General features: G+C 40.4%; 1 protein-coding gene and 1 non-coding gene across 8 annotated transcripts in view; one reads left to right on the forward strand and one right to left on the reverse strand.

The window, feature by feature from the left end:
- The window catches only part of DROSHA (drosha ribonuclease III), a 125,727-nt gene that overhangs the window by 84,657 nt on the left and 19,296 nt on the right, over nucleotides 1-21,774 (reverse strand). For all 7 annotated transcript variants that reach the window (XM_058716500.1, XM_058716509.1, XM_058716491.1 and 4 more), the window contains 5 exons: nucleotides 20,243-20,397; nucleotides 16,977-17,057; nucleotides 10,795-10,881; nucleotides 8,248-8,334; nucleotides 1,147-1,218 (listed from right to left, as the gene is read on the reverse strand). In XM_058716500.1, coding sequence (XP_058572483.1) covers nucleotides 1,147-1,218; nucleotides 8,248-8,334; nucleotides 10,795-10,881; nucleotides 16,977-17,057; nucleotides 20,243-20,397 — 482 coding nt within the window. The remainder of the gene's footprint in view (nucleotides 1-1,146; nucleotides 1,219-8,247; nucleotides 8,335-10,794; nucleotides 10,882-16,976; nucleotides 17,058-20,242; nucleotides 20,398-21,774) is intronic.
- Nucleotides 10,533-10,617, forward strand: TRNAR-UCG (transfer RNA arginine (anticodon UCG)). The gene has a single exon. It is a non-coding gene; the product is annotated as a tRNA-Arg (tRNA).

Consider the following 21,774-nt stretch of genomic DNA (forward strand, 5'->3'; position numbering starts at 1 on the left):
ACACCCAGAATCACTATTATAGAGTTACCATAAAAAGAGGTCTTTTGTGCCCAAAAAAGTTCAAATTCTTAATGAAGGCAAATAAAGGGCTAAGAAAAACTACAAAACCTAGTACCAAAATTTCTCCCATCAACAAGCTTAACAGACGATATATTTACAAGTGAGACTTGTCTCCTAATTCTTCCCACTTGTCTTGCTCAGGGTTCACAAATCACCCTGTGTGATATCACGCCAGAAGTCATCAACCTTTACAACAGCAAATGAAGGCTTATGACCTTAAAAATCAAAAGGAAGCAAAAAAGCCCTTTTAAGCTGGAGAATGAAGGGGTGGCCCCTTCTCTTTACTTTTTTTGAAAGACAGGTAGAATTCCCAGGACTCGCTCAGAATGAAGCAGGTACAAGCTAAGCATGTGTGTCGTGCTCGTCAATCCCCCTCAGTGCTCCACTGCCCGTGACAAAGCCGCACTGTTAAACAAGGTTCGCAAGAAGAGCTGGGGGCTCAGGAAATCGACCCCGACTCAACAAATGTTAAGTGCACAAGCTTGTTTGCTGTCTAGTTGCTATTTCTTAGTGTGATTTGTTGACACCACTAAATTCAAGATCAGGCAATGAATCATTCTGAGATTCGCATTAATCTTGCTTTGGAATTTTAAACCTCTTGCATATATTTAGATAAATCAGCTGCTGAGCATCCGCAATGAAAAACAATTAGGAAAAATATGTAAATATATGGGAAGAAAAATGAATCAAGCACTGATCTTGTCACTGGAGATAATGAATAAGATTATTCCAACAGCTATCAGATTCAGTTTCACTGTTCTAATTTCCTCTCCGATAACGACCAATAACCAAAATCTGTCCCCTTTTCCAAAACAAACTGGAAACAGATGTAAAGTTACCATCAGTAAATGCAACATGAGGAGAAAGAAGTTCCAAAATAGGTCAGTAGAAGTTGAAAAAGGACCCAAATTTTAACCTTGCTCCTAGAGCTACATCTCACTGCCCTTTCAACAGTGAACACCACACTTTAAGGGCATTCCTATGGCAAATAGCCAGAGCTGACCAAGTTCAATGCTTTAAACAAATGAGTGTGAAATAAACAAAAGAGCAAACTATATGAAGCTATTAAATAACCTTTTCTCTTACCTCAGGCATCATCTCCTCAATGAAATGAATTGTGTAGTCTATGTTGAATCTAATTACTTTACACAGTGGAATCTGCAATAAGAAAAATGATAGGTTCAGTTCTTCCTTCACAGTACACATGCACTTGCTATCTGACCCAGAAGGCCATGAACCAAATGAGAAAGTTTCACCTTAACCTAAGCTGCTAACAGTACCATACACAGAGCTTTGACCACAACTGCTGGATTTTAATGGCAAGAACCCAGATAGCCTGGCCTCTATAGGAAGCCTGCAGAATGTTGGTGCTTAATTAACTATCATGTTATATTAGCAGCAGCATAAATATGATAAGAACCCATTTAAACCAAATATATTGCCTCTAAAGTATTAATAAAACCACAATTAAATATTTCTTTTACTCAGGTTTTTAAAATCCTTCAGAAGCTTTAGCTCTTCAGGTACATCAGGGACAGCTAGATGACAACCCACTGGTTATAGATTCCTGTCACCAAAGTGCACATAACTCACTTTGCCCATGTGGCTCTGGAGCAAAAGCATACACAGTAATAAAAATAATAATAGCTAACAGTTATTGAGCCAGGCACTGTTGTATTACTTCACATACACCTATAAGATAGGCACAGCTATTATCCCCACTGTACAGTGGAGGAAACTAAGGCAGGGTCATCAGCTACCTTGTCTAAGGCAAATGGGAGCTGGTAAATAAGAAAATTTTGCTCTAGACCACAGCTCTAAGGCACCAGAGAATACACCTTTCATTAGGTGTTCTAATACTCAGGGTCTGTGTGAAAATGAAGGAAGGCTCAGGTGAAATAAAACCACATCTATTTTGTTTGGTCATCAGACACTAGCCAAGGGCCTACATATAATAGGTTTTCCATAAGTATATTTTTCAAGGAAGGAAGGAATGAGAGGGAAAGTGTGAGGTCACTGTAGTGTGTTAGCTGACTAGCTGGGGAAAATAATAGACTCAGAAGCCTAGAGATGTGTTAAGTAGGCTTTTCTGGCCATTCAATCTGTCCACAGATGATTTTATATAGATGCAATCTTTTTAGAAACCATAGCAACCAGAAACAAACTTTAATTCTACCACCAAAAAGAATGATAAGAAAAACAAAAATAGTCTTATAATGCCATCTGCTGGAAATGTGTTTCGCAGAAAAGAAGTTTAGTTCTTTGGTGCTTTTTCATTTTTTTTTTTAAGGATAGTGGCTAATTTGAGTGAAATTTATAGTTAACTCTAATAAGAAATCCAACTTATACTAAGGCCACTATTATTTTTAAGCTCTTTATTCCTATAGCATATAAAAATATTTGAGTTACAAATGTGTGTATTACTCATATTTTTTAAATATTTATTTATTTTTGAGAGAGAGAGAGAGAGAGAGAGAGAGAGAGAGAGAACGCGAGTGCGAGTTGGAGAAGGGGCAGAAATAGGGAGACCCAGAATCGGAAACAGGCTCCAGGCTCTGAGCTGTCAACACAGAGCTCAACGCGGGGCTCAAACTTACGAACTGTGAGATCATGACTGGAGCGAAGTCAGACACTTAACCAAATGAGCCACCCAGGTGCCCCTATTCATATTTTTAAATATCTATTCTTTGCTAACAACTATGCTAGGTTCGGAGTTACTCTAAAATAAGCCACAGCCTTTTTTAAAAGCAAGAATCTAAAGAGGCAAACAAGCATGTAAACAAGTACAAATAGAATGTATACAATGTAACATGTAAGTGCACCTGAAAACAAATAAGCAAACAAAAAAGTATAAAGTACAAAAGAACCAAAGAGGAGGTAACATCTGAGTTGAGTCTGCAAAGACGGGGAGAAATTTTCTAGGTCATCCAGAAAAATTAAGTTGGGAAAGAACAGGTGTTTAGTTTTTAGCAAGAAAGAGAAAAGGGAGCTGGGGAAGACTAAGTCTTTAAGCAGTTCAGGCATGAAATACATGGAGAGAGAGAAGCAAGGAGATTCTAGACAGGAAAAGTATAAACTGTGTGCTACAGACTGTATAAACCATGTTACCGATCCAAGGCTTATCCTTATGGCAACGAGAGGTTACCCAAGTACTTTAAGTGAGAGAGTTTTACATTTTGGATGGGCTGCTATGTAAACAGTGTGGCAATGGTTTATAGTAGAGCAACGCCAGACACTGGAAGCCCAGACTGGAGTCTGATGAAAAAAACAGTCCAGGAGCCAAATGAAGAGAAGACTGGAAATAAAAGAGCAAATCTTAAACAAGGGAGATGTTAGTGAAATATACAATGACTGTTCTGATGTGGAAGTGAAAAAGGAAAGAGAGAATAATCTCTAGATTTCTGGCCTAATGAACAGATAAATCACAATGGCATTAATACAAAGAAATTCTTAGGGTGTCCTCTGAATACCTCAAATTCAGTATGTGAGGAAGAGGACAAGTTCAGTTTTGCATAGGTTGAAGGTGAGGTACTTGAGGGGATATCAAGGTGGATATGTCCAAAAGGCAATCTGAAATGTGAGTGTGGAGCACACGTCAAAGCCAAAAGTATCAATTTGATCAGAAGATGCATGGGAGGAAAAACCGTGGGCGAGACTACATTACTCAGGAGAGAGCATCCAGAAGAGAAAAGGACCAGAGCCCTTGGGAATAGCCCAAGAGGCAGTCAGAGAAAGAGCAAAAGTGTCAACTTGATTCCTCCTACCATGCGCAAAAGCAACTCCACTGGTCCTTTCCCATATCATTTCAACTAAAATCACTTCCTGGGATTCCTTCTTTGAGCTCTTCTCTTCTACATACTTTATTTTCTTTCTTTCATTTCTTTTCTTTTTTTTTTTTTTTTTTTTCGAAAGAGAGAGAGACAGAGAGAGAGAGAGTGAGAGCAAATGTGTGAGCTGGGGAAAAGGGCAGAGGAGGCGGGGGGGGGGGGGGGGGGAGGGGGGTTGGTGGCAGCAGAGAGAGAGAATCCCAAACGGGCTCCATGCTCAAAGCAGAGCCAGACACAGGACTCAATCTCATGAACCAGGAGATCATGACCTGAGCCGAAATCAAAAGTCAAACAACACTTAATCAACTGAGCCACCCAGGTGCCCCTATACTTTATTTTCTTTTGGGCTCTCACCCACACCACTAGAGTTCTTGTGAGATATACAACTCTGGAAAGGCAAAGTCTCCTTTTCTACTCAAACCTTCATCTCTCTCTAAGACTCAGAGAATTTGTCATTTTTCTACATATGGCAAGCTCAATTTATTTCAAAGCCAATGGCCAATCAAATAATATAAATGCCTACCATTTCTTAAAACATGTTTGAATACTGACTGACACCAACTCTTATTTCATACTACCAAAAAGAAACAGAAAACACTCCCTAAACGTCTACATTCTAACTCTACTACTTCCAGGTGCTGGACAGCTAAATCCAGGGCAGTAAGACTACTAGAAATGGAAAGCCAACTAAAAGCAGGGGTTTTCTTGTGTTTTTGAGGACAGGACATGATGTATCTAATACATATATCTTTATAACTTTAGTTATGTTGTCAAAATCTTTAATAATATCAGGTATTGCAAGTAATAGAAAATGTACTACATAAAAGGATAAAATTCTCCCAAATGCTCTATACTTAGCCAACAAGGCTTTCAATCCACTTCAATTCAAGAAGATCTTAAGAAAACTTGTCAGAACTAGATTTGCTGAGATTCTAATGTTACCATCATTTGCATGCCCTTCTTGCTGATATGTTCTCTCTAGCAAGAAAATGAATCCGATCAGTAAAGCGATTTAATAATTCTTTTTCTGGGAGGCTATTTCAAATTCAAGAGGCCTTTGATGGATCTAATCCCTATGAACTGTACAACATTCAGCTTAAAACTCGATTTATTTTATCAACATCTCTAACATAAATGATGAGGCTTATCTTCTCGTTACAGAGTTAAGTTCTCAAATTTGGAGAACTTGAATATTTATATAAAATATATGCTGAAGCCAGGAATTTTTTCAGACCTATCTTTTATTGCATAACAACAGTAAACAACTGCAATTAATGAAGCATTAGCAGCCTCTCAGTGCCAAACTCTGTGCTGACAGGCTTTTTAAAAAGTACAAAGAATCACTCATCCAAGGTCACATAAATATTAAGAACTGGCTTAAAAAAAAAAAAAAAAAAAGAATTAGAAGAAAGACACAAACCAAGGTCTGACATACTACCCGAAATAAGAAATGCCAACATGTATTATGTGCCAAAAACCATGACAAACACTTTTCATGTGTCCTCTCATTTATTTTTCCCAGAAGCTGGTAAGATTGCTACAACTAATACTTCTATCTTACAGATAAGAAAATCAAGGATTATAAAGATTGAAATGTCAAACCATACAGCTAGTAAGTGGAATTCACTAATGTTTAAACCCCTGGTTTCTCTGGAGCCACAATGCTTTCCTCCTTTGATTAAGGTGAGCCTGAAAGTTAAGATGAGATTACTTGTTTTTTTAAGTTTATTTATTTTAAGAGAGACAGAGAGAAAGAGAGCAAACAAGGGGGAGAGGCAGAGAGGGAGAATCCCAAGCAGGCTCCGAGTGGTCAGTGCAGAGCCCTATGCCGGGCTCAAACTCACAAAACCATGAGGTCATGACTTGAGCTGAAATCAAGAGTCAGATGCTTAACTGAATGAGCCACCCAGGCACCCCGGAGAGAAATAATCTTAAGCAGGCTCCATGTTCAGTGCGGAGCCCGATACGGGGCTTGTTCCCCATGACCCTGGGATCATGACCCGAGCCAAAATAAAGAGTCGGATTTTAGCTGACTGAGCCACCCAGGCATCCCAAGATCTATACTACTTCTAAGGAAATAAGAGATAAGATAGATAACTTTAAATATTTTCATAGTAACTAAATTATTTATATTTACAAGCCCAGTGAGGGGAAAAAAGAAATGTATTATTTTGGGGGAGCTGGGCTATAGGACTTCCAATGGCCTTTCCTACTCTGAGACTATGAGGTTTGGTGTAACAAAAGGTTGGAGTGCCTGAGACATTAAAAAAAAAAAAAAGTAAAGAAACCATCAAAATTCAAAATCCTTTTAGTGGCTTTTCATAAAGACTATTAAAGAATGGTTCAATGTAAAATTTTGTAACTGTGTTGTGATGGATGTTACTAAACTTCCTGTGATCATCTCACAATATGTACAGATGTTGAATCATTACACTATGCACCTGGAATTAATATAATGGTATATGTCAATTATATCTCAGAAAAAGAATGGTCCAACATTACATTCGTTTCTATATTATGGTCCACAATGAAGGTAGATGTTACATATATTATCAAATGATTTTATTTTTATATTTAGAATGTAACTATCTTCTAAAGAAAATTCTCTAGGATAAAATATATGGTGAGGAAAAATTCCATTAAAAAAACAATCTGATTTGGGGCGCCTGGGTGACTCAGCCAGCTGAGTGTCCGACTTCAGCTCCGGTCATGATCTCATAGCTCGGGAGTTCAAGCCCCATGGGCTCGTACTGTCAGGCTCTGTACTGACAGCTGAGAGCCTGGAGCTTGAAAATTCTCTAGGATAAAATATATAGTAGAGTAAGAAAAATTCCATTAAGAAAACAATCTGCTTTGGGGCACCTGGGTAGCTCAGTCAGTTGAGCATCCGACTTTGGCTCAGGTCATGATGTCACAGCTTGGGAGTTCCAGCCCCACAGCTCGCAAGCTGTCGGGCTCTGTACTAACAGTTGAGAGCCTGCAGCCTGCTTCAGATTCTGTCTCCGTCTCTCTCTCTGCCCCTCCCCTGCTCTCTCTCTCTCTCTCTCTCTCTAATATAAATAAATATTTAAAAAAATCAAAAAGAAAAGAAAAGAAAAGAAAAGAAAAGAAAAGAAAAGAAAAGAAAAGAAAAGAAAAGAAAAGAAAAGAATCTGCTTTAAATTAGTATCACTACTGGGGTACCTGGGTGGCTCATTCAGTTAAGCATCTGACTTTGGCTCAGGTCATGATCTCGCAGTTCAAGTGCTCAAGCCCTGCGTCAGGCCCTGTGCTGACAGCTCAAAGCCTGGAGCCTGCTTCAGATTCTGTGCGTGCGTGCGTGCGTGCGTGCGTGTGTGTGTCTCTGCCCCTCCCCCGCTCGTGCTCGCACTCTCTCTCCCTCTCGAAAAATAAACAAACATTAAATAAATAAATTAGTATCACTATTATAGAATCATGTCTACTTATAAAGAAAAAAGAATGACAGAAAGGAACAAAGTTAGGCAAATTTTATTCTTTACGCTCCAGTGGAACAGAATTTCACATTTTGAGTAAACAGCACTTAAATAACTCTTTAAACTGCAAATGTAACTTCTTATAACCAATTCAGAAAGGATTTAAAGAACATTGTATTTTAATGTAGGCACATCACGGCTATAATTTAGTAAGTTCTACAACAGCATCTAGACTGGGTAAAGTATACTGCTGTACTGCCTTTTCGAGCTGCCAGCAAATTGTACTCTATGTCCAACTAGAATACGGAAGAAGACAATTACCAAGACTGTTAGCTTTGAAAGAGAAAGATTTTGACTCATAGATACAGAACTTCCCATTTGAACCAATTACCAACAAAGCAGCTTTAATACCTATATAAAAATATCACAGATCTGTATGTCAGACCAAATCTCTTAAAGAAGACATAGTCCTGGGATTTGAAAGCAGAAACTTGTATGAAATTAATTCAGGGTCCAGATGTCCTGTACACAGCGCTATTTCTTTTTCTATAGCTCCAAGACTAAATAGCCGCTCCTTAAAACTTTCCAACCTTCTTCTGAAGGACACCCAACTCAAAATAGCTTCAACACATTAATCCACAGTTTATCCTTCTTTTTCAATCTTTCACACTCTCAAAATGTTATTCTGACACATGTTTACTTACACCATTTAATGTGGACCAAACCTGTGACTCATTAGCACAGATGTCACACCCCCACCTGACACAAACTGCTGCAGACTTCCTGCAGCTCATGCAGAGGAACACAAAGTAAATGTTACTTAGAAGCCAGAAGAAAAAAATTTATTTTGACTTTTAGAGGGAAAGAATGAAAAGAAAGAAGAGGGTACAGGAAAGGAGAAAGCCAGTCAATTAGCACGTACTTACATTGGTCAGGGGGGCATGTGCAAACATAGAAAATCCTTCAAAGATATACTCATGATCATCATATTCTATAACAGTTGGTCTGTCAGTCTGAAAGCAAACAGAAACACAAAGCATGAACTAAATAATATAATTTGCATGTGCAGAAATCCATAAGAATACAAAGCTATCAACAATGGACTCCACTGACATTTTTCTAAACTCCAAGGACAACTTTATACAAAAGTTTAATTTTAGGTGGAATTCTCTTGGTTGGTGGAATTCTCTAGCTTCAATAATATTTACATACTGAGACTATCAAAATGTTTATTATGGGTATCATAAAGGAGAAAAAGGCTATATGGCTTCATTTTCTAGGAACTTGTTGTATTTAATCCCACAATACTACCAGATCTACTCTTACTGAACTATATTTCTGACCTAACAAAAGTCCTAACAAGAACAAGATAATAGCACAGTCAACTCAAAGCTCAAACTGGAAAAAAAAACTCAAGATCACGATAGTCAAGACTAGCAACCACCTGAAAGTCTCCGAAAGACATCAGGGTGCCACAGGCACAACCCCTCACAGCGCCATTTCCAGGCCCTCCAAAGAGAAGCTACCCACCACACACAGTTACAAATCAATTCCCACATAATGTCAAAAACATTAATTATCTGAAAATTCAATCTGTGATTAAAACATACAATTGTTAATCTAAGTGTATGAGATTCTCTTCCTTATGCTATTCTTGTAACCCACCATTTTTAATACTAGATGCTAACTATGGAACTAATTATCAAGACTGGTAACTTAAAAGACAGTTTTTAACACAGGTATTGAACATTATTCTTTTAAACATTATATATACGTGAAGAACGGAAAGAACACGCTAAAGAATATCCACATGTACATTAGTTGTTTTGTACATTAGTAACATAATATTACTGTTAACTTTCTATTCGGATATCTCTAAATAAAGCTGGTCTAAATTAAATATAATAGAAAGAACTTCTGACAAGATAATAAGGTATAGCCACTTTGGAAAACAGCCTGGTAGTTCCTTAAACATACTTACAACGTGATCCAGCAACTCTAGTCCTAGGTTTATACCCAAGAGAAAAGAAAACATACACCCACAGAGAAACGTCTACAAATTTACAGCAGCATTATTCGTAAGAGCCCCAAAGTGGAGACTAGCCAAATGTTTGTCAACTGGTAAACAGGTAAATGTAGTATATCCATATAAGGGAATATTATTTGGCCATAAAAAAGAATGGAGTTTTATGTTACAACATGGGTGAATCTTAAAAACATGCTGAGTGAAAGAAGCTAAATCACATTTTCTATGATCCCATTCACATGAAATATCTAGAACAGGCTAATGATAGAGGCAGAAAGTCTCTTAATAGTTGTTGAAGGCTGAGGGATACAAAAGAACTGACTACATTAAGTACAGGGTTTCTTTTCAGGATGATGAAAATGTTCTGAAATTAGATTCTGGTGATGGTTTCACAATTCTGTGAAAAGAATTACATCATGAAGTATACACTTTAAATGGGTGAATTTATGGTATATGAATTATCTCTCGATAATGTTAAAATATATAATCACTAACAATCTAATTTTGAAATTGAAATCTCTGGACACAAGTAACCAGAATTAATAAATTATGCACTGTGAAAGACAACACAGCAAAGGGCAACAGCCAACAGTCATGCACACTGCAGTCAAACTGTCTTAAATCCTCACTCCACCCTTATTATCTGAATAATCTTGAACAAGTTACTTAACCTCAGAGTAAAACGTGGACTACTGCTCCATCTGTATAGTGGGGATAATAATTCTACTTCGTTGGTTTGTTGTGAGAAAAAGGTTAACATATGTCAAATACTTAGAGTGGTTCCTGGTACCACAGTTGATAAATATTAGGTATTACTACTATTGTCATAAATACAATAGACCTTCTTGATTGCTAGCTTATATTAGCTATTCACGGATTTTTAAGAGATGCAAAAGTGTTCTGTGCATTCTTCCAACTCCCATAGCTCCAATGAATAGCTTCAAAAGTCATGGCTATTATGTATGTGGCTACTATGTGGTACTGACGACATAACTGAAAAAAAGGTACAGAAGGTAGTACAGTGAGAGGAAGCAAAATAAAAGTCATTATGATAAAGGCCAATTTTATCAAAAATAAAATATTTTTTAAAGAAAATTTAAAAAATGAATCAGTACTGAATCTATTCACATTTTAACTTATTTGCACACAACCTATTTACATTTTAAAATGAATGAAATCCGGGGCGCCTGGGTGGCTCAGTCGGTTGAGCGTCTGACTTCGGCTCAGGTCATGATCTCGCGGTCCGTGGGTTCGAGCCCCGCGTCGGGCTCTGTGCTGACAGCTCAGAGCCTGGAGCCTGTTTCGGATTCTGTGTCCCCCTCTCTCTCTGACCCTCCCCCATTCATGCTCTGTCTCTGTCTCAAAAATAAATAAATGTTAAAAAATTTAAAAAATAAATAAATAAAATAAATAAAATGAATGAAATCTGATTTTGTTAGGAACTTACCAAAAAGTTTGTAGGAGGGGAGACTGTAATTCGATAGTGGAAAAGCCTGCCAGCATTGTTGGTCATAGGGCGACAGGGCTTGATGGCCTGAGGGGGGAACCAAAACTGAGTTTAAAAGTAAAGTAGCAAATTATTTTTATTCAAAAATAGACTGTATTTTCTAGATTCACATCTGACAAAAGAGGTTTTAAATGTGTTCCTTCACAGGTTGGTAGGAAGAACAGTATTAACAAGATGAAAAAGGACTGCCCGGTCACCAGTATTTAACCTATTTCCTCATGTGCAATAACAGGAGTTCAGACAACATAAAGAACTTTCTAGATCTAAATTTCTCTATCTTCCTCTTATTTGTAAAATAACACAATAATTGACCTTTGGCTAAACTCCCAATATACTAAAAAAAAAAAAAAAAAAAGGGAAAAATAATCTCGAAAGTAATAGCAGGTTTTGATAGGGGGAAAAAAACAGTAAAAGGATCAAATATGCTGAGTAAAATTAGAAGGTTCCTGAAATGAAGAACACATGAGAGGTGGCAGAATAGGGTATGCATGGAGGTCAAGATGGGAAAAGGAAAACATAAACTGATGCTTTTTTTTTGCTCTCCTTCCTTGGATCACCATGAGGTTGACAGGGGCTGTTAGGACTGACTCATAGTCCAAATAATCCCTCTGTCCAGTCTTGCTTACACACTCTTCCCCTCCCAGGCAAAGATCCCTAAGAAACACTGGGCACCCAAACTTCATCTTAGCATCTGCTTCTGCAGAATCCAGTGTGTGTAGCTCCAGGTATGAACCAAGAAAACCAGAGACAAGAAGGGATTTTGGATCTGAATCACTTAGCACCCACTGGCAATGAGGACCCCATCAAGGTGGTAGGTGGAGTCCCTGGCACCAGATGGCCAGGCCAACTGAAACTTTCAAAGATGGTGAATTGGGAGGGTATACGAGCGGAAGCAGATGCAGTGTACCAGGTACTTAAGACTATGAGAAAATGCGTGCTATAAGTATAATGGGATAGACAGCTACTGCTAAGCACCACTGATGCTGCACTAAGCCCCTCAAACTTTAGTGTGCTTTGAGATCACCTGGACAGCTTGCTAAATCTCAGATTGCTTGCTCCCCACCCCAGGGTTTCTGATTCAGCAGATGAAGAAGGCTACAAACCTGCATTTCTAAGAGGTTCCCAGGTAAAGCTGATGTTTGGAGAACCAGTGGTCCACAGAAATGTAACAGGAGATGGGGAGGAAAGGCAAGTGGAAGCCAGACGGACTGTTGGAGGCACACAAAGAAGCTCTTGTTACCTGCAGGGATCAGTCCAAGAGCACCAGGACCAAGTGCAGGGTCAGAATTGGATGGACCCTAAAGAAAATTGACGGCCAACCAAGGTACTGACCAAGGGAAGAGACCTGGAAACCTGAGATGAGGACATACAGGTTTAACTCCTCAGACTCCCTGAAACCTTTTGCCTCTTCAGAAGTGGCCCATCCCTGTCTACTAAGAGCAAGCACTCACCTGTGTCTGAAGGCAATGTCCCTGTAAGGCAACACTACCTCCCTCTGTCCCAGCACCCATCAGTCTCCCCTCCCGGCCAACAGACCTATAATTAGGTCACAGCATAACCCAGCTGGGGAGGTGCTGAGAGGAGAGGTTATATCCCAAAGGAACTGCAAGAACTAGTCAGCATGTGCCAGCAGCAAGAGTCTGCACGGGACCAGATGAGAGTGGTTGACCAACAGGGCCAGAACAAAACAGTAGTTAGGAAAGAGTTAATTGACTTGGGAACATTCAGGATTCAAGGACACCAGATGTCAGGAACTGCCTACTAGGATGTCTCCTAAAAGCATGAAAAAGCAATGGCCCACGATGGTGAAGTTAAAATGCCAAAATTGCTGTAACAGAGAAGGAAGTAGTTCAAAGACTCAAGGAAGTGGGCACATTGGAATAGATATATTATCTGTGACTGAAAAATACACCAGATTCTCATATTCCGTAGGAAGGCCCAGAGCACATGCCAAAGGCCAAAAGGAATGTGTTGGTGAAGGGGCACCAGCCTCACTAGGAAGATCAGTGGTGGCCTTCTCTGCAGGCCAGGGCTGACTGAAAGAGAGGTGGTCACAGAGCAGAGCTTGCTGATAGCAATGTGGATGACAAGACTCTGAAACAAGGGAGGCAAGATGATGGGACTAATTGTTAGAAACCAGGTCTCATTATAACCAGCAAAATCAAAGTAGCAACCAAAGGGGTCTGGCTCACAGAGAGTCATGGAAGTAGTTAACAGAACATGGTGTCCTTAGGTAAAATGAATGGGTAGCTAGCAAAAATGATACTTAGTGTGTACCACCAGAAGAATCTAGAAAGGATAACCAAGAGGCTGAAGGTAGGCTGCCCCAACAGAAAGTCATGATCCCTTACCCAGTTCCAGGCCTACAGGAGGAAGGGGGCCCTACTAGACCTGGACAGGACAGGACAACCCTGTCCTTCCACCAAAGGGTATACAGTCATTTACCCAAATAACTGTACGTTGGGGAAAGGGGAATCCAGAGTGTTCAAGGAGTGTTGGACACAGCATCTGAATCAACACTGATACTTGGAGGAGACTAGATAGATCACCCTAGTACACATTAGAGTGGGTGATATAAAGCTAAGGTAACAAATGGAATCTTGGTCAAGGTCTGGCTTACAGTAGGTCCACTGACTACACAGATCTGCCCAGTGAGTGTTTCCCCTTGTCCCTGAATGTTTCATTGTCTTTGACAAAACTGGCAGATGGCACCACTCCACACTGGGTCCTTGCTCTAGAAGAGGAGTAAGAGCCATTATAATGGGAAAGGTCAAGCAGGAGCCACCGAAGTTACTGCCATTCCCAACACAGGTATCAAAAACAGTATCACTCTGGGGGGATGGTGTAGATTAGTGCCATCCTTAAGGATCCAAAGGCTCAGGAGTGACAGTCTCCATCATAGCTTTGTTTAACAAATGGATCCTGGAGGATGACTACAGACCACCACAAGCTCAACCACGTAGTACCTCGGACTGTACCAGCTGCGCCAGGTGCTACGGCGTAGAGCTGATTAATATGAGCCCAGGTACAAAGTGTATAGGAACTGATTTGCTGAATGTATTCTTTTCCATCCCAATCGGAATGAAGATAAGAAATGGTTCGCATTCTATGTTCATTCACACAGAAAAGACAACATTTACAGTTTTGCTGCCAGGCTGTATTAACTCTCCCACTCACTGTCACAACAGTCCAAGGAACTCTCGACCTTCTGGACATACTGCAGAACATTGTAATGTTCCACTACATCTATGACATCATGTTTATCATCTAAAAGCCCTGGCAAAGCACGCATGCTCTGGAGGGTGAGAGATAAACCCCACCAAGACTCCAGGGTCTACCACAGCCACACCATTTTTAAGAGTCAATGATCTCAATACCAAGATATCAGTCCAAAGTAAAAGACAAATGATTGCATCGTCCACCTCCTACAATGAAGAAGAAAGCACAACACCAGGCGGGCCTCTCTGGGCTCAGGGGGCAGTATACCCCCACCCAGGGATATTGCTCCAGCCCATTCCCAGAGTGGCACAAAAAGCAGCCAGCTTTGAGCGTGGCTCCAGCGACAAAGGCTTCGGCAGTTCCAAGCTGTAGTGAGAGCAGCCCTGATGCAGGGGCCACAATACTCAGCAAATCCTACATTGTTGGCAGGAAAGGATGCTGAGGGGAGTCTGCGGCCATACTGGGAGAATCATAATGCTGGTATGTGGTGTTCTGGGGCAAAGCCATGCCATCTGTAGTAAAGAATTATATGCCTTTGAAAAACAACCCCCAGTGTGCTACTGGGCCCTGGTGGATATGGAAGGCACGGCCAAGGGACAGAAACAGACGTGTGGCTGAAGTGCCCATCAGAAGCTGGGTTCTGTCAGTCTCACCCAGGCAGAAGTTTGGAAGGGACCAGCAACATTCCATCTCAAGACAGAGGCCATACGTCCAGAATCAGGCACACACAGGAGCAGCAGGCACAATCAAGCTGCGCAAGCAGGTGGCCCACCACTGCTGCACGAGCGCCCCTCCCTCAGCCGATGGCTGAGGACAGAAGGATGAAAGCAGAGGGAAAAGCCCAAGCTTGGTTTGCAGATGAGTCTGTCAGGGATGGGGGAGCAAGCCAAAGACGGACTGTGCCGCAGCATCGTTCAGGGAGGAATATGAAAGACAGCGATGAGGGGAAGTCTTCCCAGTGAGCAGAGTTTCAGGCAATGTACCTGGTCATCCACTTTGTGGGGGAAAAGTAGCCTGAGGTTAGAATATAGATGGACTCATGACAGAAGCAAGTGGCCATGCCAGCTGGTCAGAGGCCTAGAAGGAAAAAGATTGGAAGATGAGGGATAAGAAGGTCTTGGGGTAGAGGTGCCTGGCTGGCTAAATCGGTGCAGCATGTGACTCTTGATCTCGGGGTTTTGAGGTTGAGCCCCACGCTGGGTATAGAGATTACTTAAAAAATTGTTTTAATCAAAAAAAGAAAGGTCTTGGGTAGACCTGTGAGTGAACAAGTGGGAGTGAGTGATGTCAAGTGTACATCAGACAGCACACACCACAGAAGAGGTACTAAACCACCTGACTGACATATGACTCGGTCAGATGGAGTCAGCCAGCCTCAGTTGTCAGCTACCCAGAGTTGACAGTATGGGCACATGAATGAAGTGGCCCCAGTAGCACATGAGCCCAACAGCATGGACCTGACTTATCAAGGCTAAGCTGGCTAAGCTGACTGCCAACGCCCAACATCCAACAGGCCATCTACAATGACCAATGATGGGCCCCTCAAATGGCACCATTCCTTGAGGAGACCAACCTGCCACTTAGTATGCACTTGACGACATAGGCCCCATCCATCTTGAAAGGGCCAGGAGTTTGCTCTCACAGGAATAAACATGTACTGAGTATGGGCCTGTCTTCCCACAGGTCTTCAGTCAGCACAGCCAGCCACCTGGATCTTCCTTCAAGGAGGGCCTGCTGCCCAGCTGTGAGGACAGCAGACGGCCTATAGCTACCAGCTCTTTCAGGGTCTGCCTCTGCTACAGAGCCCCCTCCCCCAAGATCATGCCCTTCCTGGGGCAGCCTGCTTTAGAGACAGAGGGCCGTGGGGGTGTGAAGGCTATGCCAGCCTGATGTAAGACAATTCCAATAATTCTGGCTTTAAGACACCTGTCCATCACTGGTGAACTTCTCCCTTTGCTCAATCCTGCCTCCACTCTCTTCTTGCCTAAACCCCATGAAACATCTCACATCGCAAACTCTACTGCAGCACCCGCTTTCAGAGAGCCGCGTCTGAAGCACAGGTGTGGACACTCACAAGGTGCAGATCCTGTCCCTCAGTTCCTAGCTACACTTGCTGGTACTCAAAGACAAATGAGGTAAAAACAAGGAAGTGGTTAAAAATATCCATCATTGTCTCACAGTCTTGATTCTAATTATTATTATAGCCCCAAACAAGTTTTAAATAGTAATTAAGGATTTACACATACTATTTTTAAATATAATGTGCTGAATCATTAAGTGACAATCTGGGATTAGTAAGAGTAACATAAAAGATGGCAGGGGGAAATGATGGAAAATCATTGAAAGGGAGCAACTACATGTAACTCTATGATATAAATAAAGTATTCAACTCATTCGGTTCGACATATCTGGAGTGTCCTTGATGAACCAGAGGATGGGGCACAGGGTAAAACATTCCACACACCACTCAGTCAGTGAGGACAACAGACTAACAAAGACTAACGGAGACAACAGCAGACCCTTACATACCCCAAAGGTAAGAGAACACGTGCCTTAGTAAGATCATTTTTCCAAGGTAACTCATAACCATTTATAAGAAAACATGAAAAATTTCACTGTATGCACAGTTTTAAGATATGAATAACAACAAAAACCCCTCAAATACACCCCGCCTATTTCAAATAATGAAACTTCCAAACGTTAAGTTTCCTTGATAACATTCCCTACTCCCACCCCAAAACCCAAGTACTTTTCTTCTCCAATTATCAGTAACAGAGACTATTAGGGGAAGATAAAAAGACTATTTTGATGGTATTATTTCATTTATGGGAAAAGAACAGCAACAGCATCTGTCTACTTCTGGCTTCTCAGCACTTACAAATATAATAACCCAAATCAGTTACCTCTTCTCCAGGATAAATGCTGTGCCTAATTCCTGTGCGTCTCGCTTTGGCGCTGCATTTGCAGAGTGGCCCATCATTCATCTGTCAGAAACAGAATGTAATTCTTTTTTATTGGGGGGAAAATCCACACCATGCACAATGATGCCTCAGAAACTGTGTGGGTTTTAATGTCATGAGTACGGAAGCTCTGAAGAGGCTGTCACGGTTAGAAGATTAAACGGATGTTCCAAAACCAATAAAGCTGCAAACTGTCTATATTGTCTGATAAAGGGAAACTGTATGACACCGCTGGATTCCCAAGTTATTTGTGCAACCAAGCAGAAAATATCAATGTCACTGTACTGTTTGCCCCCATCTTCTCTTACCACTTTTCAGTGTGTTTCTCCTATTTCTTATTTCAGGAAAAATGACTCTTTCACAAAAGAAAAGCGTATTTTATACCCCGAAGGAACACACAGAATGCTTTGAAGGTGACCTCCAGATTTAATGTTTCCAAAAGAGAAACCTAAACGTATCTAAAGCAGAGGGGGAAAAAAATGCCACTAGAAGCAGAGTAGCATTAGCTCAATGCTAATCAGGTGAGTCAACATCTGTTTTTTCACCTGAATTCGTTTTACTGCCATGAACTGCACCCACATGATAAGATGAGTGGATAATTCCTGAGCGCCTCTTGGGCAGAAAGATGGTTGCTAAGCATTGTGGGGGGAAGGAGGGTGACAAATAACTCAGGTATTCAAGGAATATTTATTCTATACAGGAGAGATAACATACATATGATATACTTAGTAATTTAAAGAAAAAGGAAAACAGTCCAGGTGGAGATACCACTGGCTTCAGAAACAAAATGTGAAAGGCAGAACAGGACAGGAGAAGATGGCTATTCTACACAAGGCACCAGCATGAGAAAAAAAGGGAAGGAAGAAATCCTATGTTATGCTCCAGGGATATGAGACCCATCTAAACAGAATAGATCATTTACGTCAGCAAGAAGACTACAGAAGCAGAACTGAGGTCAAAATCATCAAGGGCTTTAAAAGCCAGTTTCGTGAGTTTATTCAATACAGATGGTAACAGTGAATCAAAAGAGAGACCAGAGAGCATCAGTTTGGAGAAGGGAGAATCCATCTCTCACTTTCTCGGTATTAATTATAAAATATGTATGTGTTAACATGTATATGTTATATATATATGTATATATATACATATGTATGTACACAACACACACATAACACACGTTTCTTTAAAGTTCTAGGGATTTATAACTCACATCCAAGGAAAATGTCTCAATAAAACTTTGAAAAGTATTAAAATGAAAAACTATAACTTTCTTTATCCTTTTGTGAAATCTAAAGCTTCAGGTAGCACAGCAGAGGAATAACACTGCTATGTAAAAAAAAAAAAAAAAAAATCACATTAAGATATTATTCAGGGGCACCTCAGTGGCTCAGTTAACCGTCCAACTTTGGCTCAGGTCATGATCTCATGGTCTGTAGGTTTGAGCCCACGTCGGGCTCTGTGCTGACAGCTCAGAGCCTGGAGGCTGCTTCAGATTCTGTGTCTCCCTCTCTGCCCTTCCAGCTCATGCTCTCTCTCTCTCAAAAATAAACATTAAAAAAAAAAAAAGGTATTATTCAAAGTAACAGCTGGCAAACAGTGATGTGATGGGATTCCCTCAAAAATCACAACACACTCCTAATGCTGGTCAGTAGAAAAATCACTTCATCCTCACTGATTTGCAAGGATGTAGACAGACATCCTAATTCCTGCCTTTTACCAGGGTCTTGGCCCCAGTGCAAATCAGCATTTTACAAGGTTCGACTGTACAGAGGACACGAAACTAAACAGTAAACAGAAGAGTGAGACTATCTATATTGGAAGCCTCTGTAATCTCTAATAAAAATAAGAATGGACATAAACTGAGGGATAGGCTTCCTGATAGAACTATGTGCATTAAAAAGACCACACACGAGGAAAGGGGAGGGACAACTAATGGACACAGGATTTCCTTCCAGGGAAACAAAAATGTTCTAGAATTAAATTGTGATGATGACTGTTAAATCTTGTGAACAGAAACACAAAAAATGAATTGTATACTTTAAGTGTGTAAACTGGATGGTATGTGAATTATAACTCAGTAAAGCTATTCACAGAGATCATATACATGGTTAATAAATCAAAGTAAGTTTCAAAACACATTTGCAATTTTTAAACATTTCTGCTCAATTCCAAGAGAGCAAAAAACACCACAAAATACATTTCTGTTCAGGTACTCCAACTATATTAATTGTATAAAAAAAACCCAACAAACCACTTAGATAGCAGTCATCTAATAAGAACCAGAAAAACGGGGCGCCTGGGTGGCGCAGTCGGTTAAGCGTCCGACTTCAGCCAGGTCACGATCTCGCGGTCCGTGAATTTGAGCCCCGCGTCAGGCTCTGGGCTGATGGCTCGGAGCCTGGAGCCTGTTTCCAATTCTGTGTCTCCCTCTCTCTCTGCCCCTCCCCCGTTCATGCTCTGTCTCTCTCTGTCCCAAAAATAAATAAAAAACGTTGAAAAAAAAAATTAAAAAAAAAAAAAAAAAAAAAAAGAACCAGAAAAGCATTCAAATTAATATAAAGTATCTTTTTATGGGTGTATGTTTTATTAAGCTTAATAACTTCATGTGCATTAAAGATACTATTTTTGCAGGTGTTGTATATTTGTAAAATAAATCTTTTATAAAGATACTATTTGGTATTAAGTATTACTTCATAATAAAACAGTAAGTAAAAATAAAAATGATTATGTCCAGCCATGACATCGTTAGCTCAAAAATGCTTAATAGGAAAAGAACTTATAAGTAATTGTGACTATTACCAGCTAAGAAATATGAAGTCTTACAGGACTTATTGTTTACTATATTGCTGCAAGATACCTTCCAGATGAATTGCTTTTAAAAAGACCTACAAGTGCTCTCTCCCTCAGCCTACCATTTGTCTCTTTCCGTTTACTGCAACTTTAATGAGGCAGCACCATTATCCTGCTCCCTAACATGGAATTTACAAACATCGTCAAACATGATTCAAGAGACAGTTGCTCTGGTACTTATGCTTTGGTGCCGAACTCTGAAGCTGAAGAGGAATAAGCTCTGAGGGATGACACACAACCCTGAGAGTAAAATTCAGTTTTCATACTAGCCAACATGCATCTTCTGAGCCCGGAGTCATAAATGTGATGTGTGGGTTTGCAACCTTTGTAGCAAGAACACGGCATAAAAACATGCGCACCTGGCCTGGGTCATTGTACCAAAGTTCATCGTGAAGTCGGTCAGGGTGGGCTTTTTTACGTTTGATTTCCGCAATGACATCAAAAACTTCAGAGTCTGAGCTGCTAGAACAGGTGCTGTCCTCATCAGACTCACATTCGGATTCACTGGAACTCTCTAATAGAAGGCAAGGGAAAACAGAGAAGATGGAGAAATTTACAATTGTTTTTTCTTTCAGCAAACATTTGGGAGCCTATTCCACACCAAGCACTCTGCTAGGCAATACCAGGAAAATAATGCAGCCCATACTGCTAAGTCACAATCTAGTTAAGGAAGCAATGAAAACAAGAGTTTTAGAGAAAGACCTAATGAACAATGCCAGGGAAAATGCAAACCACAGCAGCGGTATGGAGTCTCACATTTAAAAAGGTGTAGTAGTAAAATAATAATAATAATAATAATAATAATAAATAAATAAATAAATAGGTGTAGTAATTCAGAAAAGGGCGAGTCTACCCTGACTCAGATCATTGAGATTTCCTGGAAGAGGTGCACACGAACCAGGCACACGGATGGGGTGGAGTTCAGCTGATGAGCGGGTAAGAGGAAAAGAATGCAAAGGGGGCACTCAGGCAAAAGCATGGAGGGAGGAGCACAAGCACTGGACAAAGGCCCCACAGAAAAATACCAGGAGGTAAGGGGTTTAAGTGTCACAAACGCCAGACTGAAGGTTCTGAGTACCAGACTGAAGATTTTAAATTATTTTCTCCTCCCCATAGTAGCAATAAAAGATTTTAGTCCTTGAAAGTGACTGGATAAAAACAGACTAAGGATTATAATAAGCGATATAAACCACTCACAAAAAGACAAATACTACGTGAGTCTACTTCTATGAGGTACCTAGAGTAGTCATATTCATAGAAATAGAAAGTAGCATGGTAGTTGCCAGAGGCTAGGTGGAAGGAGGGACTGGGGAGTTAATGGATACAGAGTTTCAGCTGAGCAAAATGAGTTCTGGAGACAGCACACAATGTAAATAGTCTCAATACTACTGAACTGTATACTTACAAAATGGCTAAATGGTACATTTACTGTTCTGTATATTTTACCATAATTAAAAAAACAGACCTAGGGGTGCCTGAGTGGCTTAGTCGGTGACTCTGATATCAGCTCAGGTCATGATCTCATAGTTTGTGAGTTTGAGCCCCGCACTGGGCTCTGAGCTGACAGTGCGGAGCCTGCTTGGGATTCTCACTCTCTTCCTCTCTCTGCGCCTCCCCTGCTCATGTTCTCTCTCTCTCAAAATAAATAAATGAACTTAAAAATATATATATTTATGAAAAAACAGACCCAGAACTTACATTACTCCTACAAGAGATTAACAGTACATCACAGTTATAAAACCCAACCCCGACATGGTTGGATTCTTGAGTACTGCATGAGATAGACGCTGTTCATCCTTCTTTTATAGATGAGAAAAGCAAGGCATGGAGAGAATGAAATCACTTGCCCAAGGTCATATAGCAAGTGGCTGAGCAGGAGTCTGAACTGAGG

This window comes from Neofelis nebulosa, chromosome 1, assembly GCF_028018385.1.
Source record: "Neofelis nebulosa isolate mNeoNeb1 chromosome 1, mNeoNeb1.pri, whole genome shotgun sequence".
NCBI lineage: Eukaryota > Metazoa > Chordata > Mammalia > Carnivora > Felidae > Neofelis > Neofelis nebulosa.